Source organism: Mastomys coucha, unplaced genomic scaffold (genome assembly GCF_008632895.1).
Source record: "Mastomys coucha isolate ucsf_1 unplaced genomic scaffold, UCSF_Mcou_1 pScaffold9, whole genome shotgun sequence".
NCBI lineage: Eukaryota > Metazoa > Chordata > Mammalia > Rodentia > Muridae > Mastomys > Mastomys coucha.
Genome location: NW_022196915.1, coordinates 57,220,629 through 57,230,887, shown reverse-complemented (window position 1 = coordinate 57,230,887; position 10,259 = coordinate 57,220,629). Strand labels below are relative to the sequence as shown.

At 45.8% G+C, this 10,259-nt stretch overlaps 1 protein-coding gene across 2 annotated transcripts in view; it reads left to right on the top strand.

The window, feature by feature from the left end:
• The first annotated feature begins 3,987 nt into the window (after positions 1-3,987).
• The window catches only part of Xpo7 (exportin 7), a 90,547-nt gene continuing 84,275 nt past the window's right edge, over positions 3,988-10,259 (top strand). Inside the window, exon 1 of one of the 2 annotated variants that reach the window (XM_031362652.1) lies at positions 3,988-4,137. In XM_031362652.1, coding sequence (XP_031218512.1) covers positions 4,120-4,137 — 18 coding nt within the window. In that variant the 5' untranslated portion in view covers positions 3,988-4,119. The remainder of the gene's footprint in view (positions 4,138-10,259) is intronic. The other variant, XM_031362655.1, reaches the window with a different exon arrangement.

Below are 10,259 nucleotides of genomic sequence, written 5' to 3'. Positions count from 1 at the left end.
CTATAGCAGCAGGTAAAGATACACCAATTCGTGGTATATACTAATCTTGGATCTGAACTAAGGCAGAGTCTTTCAGGCATTACATGGTTTGATAGTACACACAGCAACAGTGAGCATGTTGGCTGTTCAGAACCGTGGCTGCAATGACGTCTCCCAGAGCAACCAGAGAGCACTGCCAGAATCCCCCTAGCTTCATTACACGTGTGGTTTTGAATTAATTTTTAGTTTTGCATGTCCAGAGACCTTTTACAGTTGCCATTTTTTTTTCTGCTACTCCCCCTCCCTCCATGTTCAGTTTCAAGATCCCATATGGGGTTGTGACTCAAGAGTTTAAGACTGTAGGCTCTAGAGACTCTGGGCTACCTGTGTGGTCTTTGCCTCTGCCTCTTGGAGAGAGAACAATAGCCTTCAAACTCTAACGTGATGATCTGGTTAAAAATGTAGGTTTGCGGGCTGGTGAGATGGTTCCACGGGTAAGAGCACTGACTGCTCTTCCAAAGGTCCTGAGTTCAAATCCCAGCAACCACATGGTGGTTCACAACCATCTGTAATGAGATCTGACGCCCTCTTCTAGTGTGTCTAAAGACAGCTACAGTGTACTTATTTATAATAATAAATAAATCTTTGGGCCTGAGTGAGTGGGGCTGATCAGAGCAAGCAGAGGTCCTAAAAGTCAATTCCCAACAACCAGATGAAGTCTCACAACTATCTGTACAGCTACAGTGTGTACTCATATGCATAAAATAAATAAATAAATCTTAAAAAACAACAAACAAACAAAATAATAAAATGTAAGTTTGCACAGTGATGGAACATGCCTTTAATCTGAGCACTCCGAAGGCAGAGGCAGGTGGATCTCTGTGAGTTTGAGGCTAGCCTGGTCTACAGAAAGAGTTCCAGGACAGCCAGGCCTACACAGAGAAATCCTCTCAAAAACAAAAACAAACTAAAACAAACAAACAAACAAACACAACCAACAACAACCAAAGTGCAGGTTCTATAATCCCAACACTTGGGAGGTAGAGACAAGAGGATTACAATAAGTTCAAGGCTGGCCCAGTCTTCAAAGTGAGTTGCAAGCTAGCAAGGGTTACACAGTGAGACTGTGTCTTGAAAGCATCAAAAGCAAAACAACCCTAAAAAGGACACAGATTCTTATCGGATGGCTCTGGTGTGACAGTGCTGTGGAGTTCACCAGTACATGCCTCACAGGAGTGCAAAGAATGCTTTCTCAAACACCCTGCTTACCCTCCAACCAGTAGGAAATCAGGATATATACACCACTCAGAACCACAAGGGGGCGCCCGAGTTCACCAGATTCCTGGGAAACTTTTTAAACCTGACCCCACGTATTCTAGACACCCCCACCCCCCACCCCATCCCTGGCCTGTGGAATCGGGAGAGATACTCTTCTCATAGCCATAGTCTGAAAGGAGCTAAAATCTACTAAGAACACACGTCTTCGCAAGCTTAACTTCACCCATCTGGGGTGGGAATGCTGTCAAGGAGGCACTAACCGCAGTACTTTCTGCTTGGCCTCTGGGGAACCACGTGAGCAGGAATCAAGGCGCTGTTCCCAAACACAGCAGAGGTGCAGAGAACTAGAGGACTTCTGGGTCTCCAGGCACCAGGAAGCGAAGGAAAGATTTCCCATAATACTGAGGGGCAGGTGGGGTTTGGGCTGGCTCTTGGCTTCCTTACTCAGGGATTAGGTAACTCCGAAAGATCTTCTAGGCGAAGACAGCTACCCAATGGGCAGCTCTGGGCACACAAGAGAAAGGTTTAAAATGGGTAGAGAGACGTGAACGTGAGAAAGATAGATTGGGCAAAGAAATGAGGATGAGGACAGATCTGGTGCCTGCCATCCTCAGCTCCAGAGGTTTCCTGACTGTAGAGGGTAGGACAGTATACATCCCTAGTTTCATTGCTAGCCCTGCCCTTTCCCCATTAAGTATGTACAATGGTCCTCCTATACCCATGGTTTCATAAACTATAATTCAAAAATACTAAATGGAACACACCAGAAACAAGCAACCCTTTAAAAAATAAACTGTGTAATGCCACACTGTCATTGTTCTATTTTATTATCTATTATTATTCATCTTACTGTGGCTACTTTATAAACTTTATCTTAGGTATATATGGAGAAAACAGCATATAGATACTGCCTGCTATGTAGCTTTGGGCAATGTATCTATCCTCCAAGGATAAGGGGGACATATTGCACTAAGAAAAAAGAGGGTTCAGTTCCCAGCACCTACAGACCAGGAAAGGCACTAAATAATGGCAAAAGAAGAGCAGAGCAAAGGCAGAAATGAGCAGAGCATTGTGAAGGGGCAGGGGTACAGGAGAGGTGAGTCAGAGAGTGTAAATGACCTGTTTTGTGGGGTTAATGTTGCTGGGATTGAGCTACCAAGGAGAAATGCAGGAAGAAGGGAAACTATAACAGGAACCAAAACAGGACTTAGGAAAAAAATACAAGTCTCAGACCAGGATATCAGCAGTGAAGACAGGAGCAGAGTGGGTGTGCATTAGATATATACTCAACAGGACATGGAGGTGAAGGCTATGGAAGGCTAATGAAGCTGAACAACGAACCAGGAGATAGTGGACAGATTTGAGTAGTCTGGCCTACCAAAAAAGCTACCTAATCAATCAGTCAAGGAGAATGTCACTGCCACTGAGACCCCAAGAATCTATAACTGTACTATAACACAAAGTCAGGAATCCCCTGACACTACCGTCCCTACACACACCCTTGCCTATTTATACTCATGGAATCAATGATTGGCTACTGGAAGGCTGGAGAAAGAGGGAGAGGGAGAAAAGAGAGTGAGAAAGTGAAAGATTAACAGGAAGAGCTTGCCAGAAACAACAGTTGAAAACTCTGCCTTCTGCCTCCTAAATCTTCTGAGTCAGTCTCTTTCACTGAGTCAATTTTGCTGGCCGAACCCCAGTTACAAGGAAGTCTGGGAAATGTAGTTCCTACTTGTCCTACCTTTGCGAACTGGAAGATACACCAGGAGGAAGACACACTGCTGAAAACCAGCCCAATAAATCCGCAACAGTAATACTGTGGGCCTCACTACCACCTTCATTTGCCCCCCCCAAAACAAAGCAGATGTAGTCCTGTTAGCAAACTTAAACCAACTAGTGCTATCAAAATCCTGCTGATTTAATCTAGGAGCCTTGAATACAAACCGGAGTGGAATCCAATAGAAAATAGGAATCGGCATTATCTAACACAGAAAATTGACGGGGACTCGGCCTCGGCGTTCAGATATTGCCCTCATTAGACCCATCAGACCCCTTCGGGGGTTGGAGGGAAGCGGGGTGGGCTGCCTGTAGCACTGGTCAAAATAGCAATTGATTTCGTAAGATTAAACGGCAGCTTGTTACATTTTTGATCATCAGTATTTGGCGGCTATATCCATGGCTGTCTATAGAAGAGGGTAAGACGAATAAAAACAAGGCGATTGTTACTGGGGTTGTTGGTGAAACCCGGATCAGAAAACAATGACCCGGGTCCAGTAGAACAGGCTAGAAAAGCACAAACACAATCGCGGCCCAGTTAAGAACAGAGTCCTGGGAAGTCGTGAATGGTGCAGGTATCCCAGGTAGGAGGTCTTTGGCCCTGGGGCAGGAACGTCCGGAGACGAGTCAAGCAGGCCGCACGTGGCCAGGCAATGCCCCGGGTGCAGAGTGCAAGGTGGAGCTGTGACAGCACGCGGAACGACAGGCAGCGTGCTCCGCTTCCACGCGGTGCCGGCCCGCGCGCGAGTTCGAGCGCGGCCCCTTTAAAACCCATGTAAACAAAGCTTTGTTCCCCCAGCTCCCCTCCCTTGCGCTTCCACGGCCCTCCGCTTCCTCCCACCCGGCGTCTCCGGGCCGCTGACGTTGCCCGCGCCTCTACGCCGTCCCAGCCACGCTGCGCATTCTCCAACCCAGACCAGCCGGCCGGGGCCTGCGCAGCCGAGCGGCGTTACGCCACGAGCGTAGAGCGCCGAGCCCCCAGCGCGCAGGCGCAGCGGCGACGGCGGCAGCAGCGGCGGCGGCAGCCCCGGCCGAGGTGCGCGCTGGGGGGGAGGGGGGGCCTGAGAGGAGCATGAATGGAGCAAAATGGCGGATCATGTGCAGGTGAGCGAGCGCCGGGGGAGGGGGTGGCCGAGGGAGCCGGGCCACCGAGTGCGGTGCGCACGCGGGCCCCGGGGCTCGAGCCCACCCGGGGCCCGACAGGCCGCGTCGCCGCCGCCGCCTGGAGCCGCCGAGCCGCCGCCCGTCCCGCAGCGCGGGGCCTTTCCCGCCTCCCGGACCGGGGGCCTCCTCCATCCCCTCCCACTCGGCCCCACGCTTCACGCGAGGCGCTGGAAGGGCGGACTGGTCAGCGGGCGCGCACAACCGCGGCCCGAGGCCTCCGCGCAGCCCTTGGGGAACCCTCCACACCGGGAGGGAGAGGAGGGACCCCTCGCTGACTGTCCTAAGGGGCCCCCCAGGTCACACCGCCGACCCTCCGTGATTTACAAAAAGAGCGCCTTACCACGCGAACCCCGCTCCCCCGACTCTTTCCGGTCGCCTCCCTCCTCACGCCCCCGAATCCGAGAGACCCCTTTCCCTGTCTGGCCCTCTACCTCTGCCCCGAAACGCCCTGCGCTCCCACTTTCCATTGGCACCAGACAGGAGGCCCGAGCACCCCGTCCTCCAAAATGGGAGCTGAGGCCTTGCTCGCCTCCCCTCGCGTCCCCTTTTGCCATAGCCTGGGAGTTGAGCGCCCACACCTCCAGAGAAACACGGGGTGGAGGGGGGTGTGTCTGAAACCAGAGCTGCTGGGTTGGGTGCTGACAGCCCTCGGAAGGGTCTTGATCGTGCTCCGGAGCTGAGCGGGGGGGTGGGGGGGATGGGTAGCCCACACCTAACAGTAGTAGCTGGAGCAAGTGCAAGCTGTTTCTTACAAACTAGGTAAAGTTTTTGCTATCTGGAGCTTCTGATACTCTGATAGTTACTGATGCAAATCCACTGTCAGGAAACCTTCGGCTTTTCTATGTAATAAATCCCCCCAGGTTTGGGGCTATGGGAAGTAAAGGTTATCGAGCAGAGTCGCCTTTATTTTGCGTACTGTGTGGCATCTTTCCCCAAGTTCTATGAGTAATCTTATTCCGAGTATGTTCAAAGAAAGTGGAATGGTGAGACTTCTAGTTGTTTCTTTGACAGAAGAGAGACTGATTAAAGACTCATTTCGAAGGCTTGAGATTGGTGGAGTTGCACTCTGGACTGGGAGGTACTTATTGGGATAGAATTATATCGCAGAACTTAACCACAAATAGAAGACCACAAGATTCGTGTTCGGAAGCAGTGTGGTGGCCTACTTCAGAAGGAGTAGTAAAACATGACAGAGTGTTAATAATAATAGTCATAATAATAATAGTGTAGAAGATACAGTAGTAGCTGTTTCTACTACAAAGACATGAAGGTATTCGTGTGAATTTTCTTTTTCGTCTTAAAAAGTAGATAGTGTGGTTACCTCTTGCACTTAAGGGAACAGAACCAAAGCACAGAACTGCTGTGAGGCTTAAAGTAAACCCAGGTGAACCAGAGTTTTTTAAATTCTGCTAAGGGGGTGGGATGTGTAATGAGTATTCCAGAACTTTCTGTTTGTGCTAGGGCTCAAACCCAGGCCCTTGAGAATAGAGCTCATGACAATGCTTTGGGGAGTACAGTGACTATTGGTTTTAAAACTATGCATTCATGTGTTTGCCTATATAGAGGGGAGAGTAAGGGAGATGGCTCCCAGCACACAAATGATTACCCACAGATATCCAGAACTTCACATCTAGGGGATCAGACACCTGACCTCCACAGGCTTTAGGTACACACATGGTATACATACATACATATATACATACATACATACATACATGCAAGCCCTCATATATGTAGAATTATATATATTTATTTTTAAATGAGTATCCATCTATGGGCTCTGTCTCCTCTAAAGAAGTATCTGTTGGTGGAGTCCTCCAGTCCAGGATTTTTTTTAAAGCAATGCTGTTATCCTTACTCATTAGAATGTCAAAACACATCAAAGCCACCTTCATTAGCCTTTTTGCCACAAAAAAGGTCTCATTTTTTTAGAAGAATATTTTTCTCCCACCCAAAAATACCTAGACCATAGTAAGACTTAATCAACTTCTAGATGAAGGGAAGCATACTCAAGGCTTCTCTTCATCTAGAAGTGTGTCACTGAATTAATTCGGAGTGCTGGGACATGCTGGATTTTATTTCATTAAACCAACAATCTAAGTGTTAGTATTGGATATTTAGACTCTTTATAGTAATATTTTAATACAAAACCTCCCCATGAAAAAGACATTCTTCCCCAGGGTGGTTAGAAACCAGTCTGCAGAACAATGAAAGGGGTACCTGATCACACTATTGATCACACAGCTTACTAAGGGAGTCTGAAGCTGATGATAGGGAAGCTGCCTGCATACAACTCCGAAGAGTATATCTATACTTTTGTAGAACTGCTATGGTGGAGCAGTTTTTTTTTCTCTTAATGACAAGTAAGTGTTATGACAGGTTGTCTCAGGCTTCTGAAATCTTAAGACACTGTTTTTCTAAGATGTATAGGAGCTTGGAGTTCTTTCTGGTATGGAGGGCTGGATGGAGTCCCCATCTGACCTCAAACTTGTTGGCCTTGAACTTCTTTTTTTTCTTTTTTCTTTTTTTAAAGATTTATTTATTATCATATCTAAGTACACTGTAACTGTCTTCAGGCGCACCAGAAGAGGGCCGTCAGATCTCATTACGAGTGGTTGTGAGCCACCATGTGGTTGCTGAGATTTGAGCTCAGGACTTTTGGAAGAGTAGTCAGTGCTCTTAACCGCTGAGCCATCTCACCAGCCCAGCCTTGAACTTTTGATCTTCCTTCTTCCACCTCTGTGGTGCTGGGATTATAGGTGTGTGCCAAGTTGTGTTTTATTGAAGATTTTAAGTGCTGTGAAACTTTAGTCATGGAAAAATTATAATAGTTGGTTTGTCTGTGAGCCCTGTTATTGTCATAGTCAAGGGTCTTTAGAAGAGTGGCCTTAATGTAATGATTTTCTTACTTAAAAGATGTGATCTAACCTTGAATAGTGTAGTTACAAGGCATTACCTGGTTGGGGGATGGGAGGGCTAAAACTATGCAATCATGATGGATGATGGGTGGGTGGGTGGATGGATGGATGGATAGGTAGGTAGGCAGAGAGAAAAAGAGGATGTTATATAAAGTTAAATGGAGGTAATGTTGCAATTCAGAATCTTCCCATACTTGCTTGTTAATGCAACTAAAAAGAATAATTCTGGAGTTGTGATGTGTTATGGAGCTCTGCTTTATAACTATGTAACAGCGAAGACTTTGCAAAGTAATCGTAGTTTGAAATTTCAGGTGCAGTAATTAAATATTGACTGCCAGTGTAACTCTAGGAAGTTATGAAGAATCAGTACAGCTGGCAGGTTAAAATTTAACAGAGTCCAAAAATTTAGCCTGATTATATAGCAAAAGTGGTTGTTTGAGGTTTTTGAAATGTGCAAAGAAAGGATAGCACAGTAAGTCCATTTTGAGAATGCTACATGAAAATAAATAATAACCTCCATAACCTTTAGAACTAAACATATTAGTACCAAAATTATTATTTTTTTTGAAAAAAGATTTATTTATTATATGTAAGTACACTGTAGCTGTTTTCAAACACCCCAGAAGAGGGCGTCAGATCTCACTACAGATGGTTGTGAACCACCATGTGGTTGCTGGGCATTGAACTCAGGACCTTTGGAAGAGCAGTCAGTGCTCTTAACCACTGAGCCATCTCTCCAGGCCAGTACCAAAATTCTTAATGTTTTCTGTGTAAAAGATGCAGAACGAGGAAGACCCAGGAGCCTGAAGCTGAAGTACTAAATACTCATGTTTTCTTTGCACAAGCATCAGAGAGCAGGCTTCTGCCACACAGATGGAGACAGAGGGGACACATTTCAGTGCATGGTTCCCTTCCCCAAATCCCTCTTAAATGAGAATTTACAAAATACTGTGTGGGATTTATTTTATTTTTGTCATGGAATCTCCCTATGTTGTCCTGGCTGGCCTTGAACTCCCAGAGTCAAGTGATTCTCATTCAGCCTCCTACTAGCTAGAACTGCAGGAGTGTGCTATGTATGCTGCATATGTATTTGCCACATAAATGACTCTCTTAGAATCACTTGTTTGTATTTTCTTGATAACTCTGCAGTTTGTTAGATTTCCTCCTGTGAGAAAAGCCTTGAGAACTCTGTGTCTGTGTGTGTGTGTGTGTGTGTGTGTGTGTGTGTGTGTGTTACCATTAAAACACAAAGCAGTAAAACAGAGTGTGACTAGGATGAAATGGTCTCTGATTTGGATTGAGATAATAGAAGCGTCAAGGAGATCCCTGTCTGTATCTTACAGGAAGTAGCTTCATAGTCACCAGCTACATTTTCTATCCAGGCTTGATTTTAGAAGCAATATTGTATGTACCATTGCCCATTTAAGCCAGTAAGCTAATAGTTCTCTATAGGTACAGCTACTTTGCTTCCTTCAATTTGTGTAAAGAAGATAGTGTTTTGAATTTTTTTTCTTATTTTAATGCCAGACATCTTATCTCACAGATTTTCTCAGGGTCAGGGACCTAGGAGTGGCTTATCTCAATGGTCCTGGTTCAGGCTCTACTGTACAATCTGCACTGTCAGCTGGGGCCGCAGTTTCAAGGCTTGACTGAGGATGGAGAATCTGCTTTCAAATGCACCTTCTTTAGTAGGCTCAGTTCCTTCCCTGTAGGCTCTTGGTTGGAGTGAGGGCTTTATGTCCACACCAGCTGCTCTTTGAGGCTTCAGCTCTTCACCACCAGCCTGGCCTAGTATACCATGTTACAGACTCTCTAATAATGTCTACTCAGTATGAGTGACTTATCTTTGTTTCTTTTCTAAGTTACTGAAATATGGTCTACCTAAAGACAGGTAAAGAAATTTCATAGCCGGGCGGTGGTGGCGCACGCCTTTAATCCCAGCACTTGGGAGGCAGAGGCAGGCGGATTTCTGAGTTCGAGGATAGCCAGGGCTACTCAGAGAAACCCTGTCTCAAAAAAAAAAGGAAATTTCATTATTCAGCTTGATGAATTTTCATCAAGTGAATATTCCTTTGTAACCAGCTCCTATTGTCAGTACCCAGAAGCCCTCCTGATGCCCCTACTTGTACTGTCACACCACCACCCCCTTCCAGATAACTCCTATCCTGTTATTTAGTTAGTTAGTTTTTAAGTATGCTTTCACAATTAAGGCTTAGTAACTTAAACTCAACTGGAAGGCCAGGGGAAAAGCAGTTAGTTATTCAGTTTATAGGGTATTTTTACTCATTTTTGAACACTTTGGAAGCTGTGTGAGTGCTCTGGTGAGAGAAAGGGGAAGTGTACCTACACAAAATTTTGCCCATAATTTCAAATCATTCATGAGACTTAGAACTATAGTTTAAGGTAGTGGTCCTTTTTTTTAAAAAAAGATTTATTTATTATTATATGTAGGTACACTGTAGCTGTAGGTACACTGTAGCTGTCTTCAGACACACCAGGAGAGGCCATCAGATCTCATTACAGATAGTTGTGAGCCACCACATGGTTGCTGGGATTTGAACTCAGGACCTTCAGAAGAGCAGTCGGTGCTCTTGCCCGCTGAGCCATCTCTCCAGCCCCGGTAGTGGTTCTTTATAGGTATAAATGACCACAATATTTTATTAAGTTTGCAAGTTATTTACAAATGGTTCTCTTTTGACCTCTTGATCCTAGTGGGAGGTCATAATGTTTCTAGACAGTTGTACCCAAAATGAATTTTTATCATATCCTTTTTTAAATCTCACAGTAGCAGAGACTGAAACCAGGGCCTTGTATATATATATGCAAGAGCCATACACACTTTTATTCCATTAACAATTTCTCCAGCTCCTGTTTTTCTTCTCTCCCCACTCACCAACTGGTTGGTGAGTGGTTGGTGTTGGTTTTTGTTTGTTTGTTTGGTCTTTTGTTTGTTTGGTTGTTTGGAGTTTTTTTGGTTTTTTTTGTGGGGGGGGTGGTTGAGACAGAGTTTCTCTGTGTAGTTCTGCCTGTCCTGGAACTCACTCTGTAGACCAGGCTGGCCTTGAACTCAGAAATCCGCCTGCCTTTGCCTCCCAAGTGCTGGGATTAAAGACGTGTGCCACCACTGCCCGGCCCAGGTTGTTT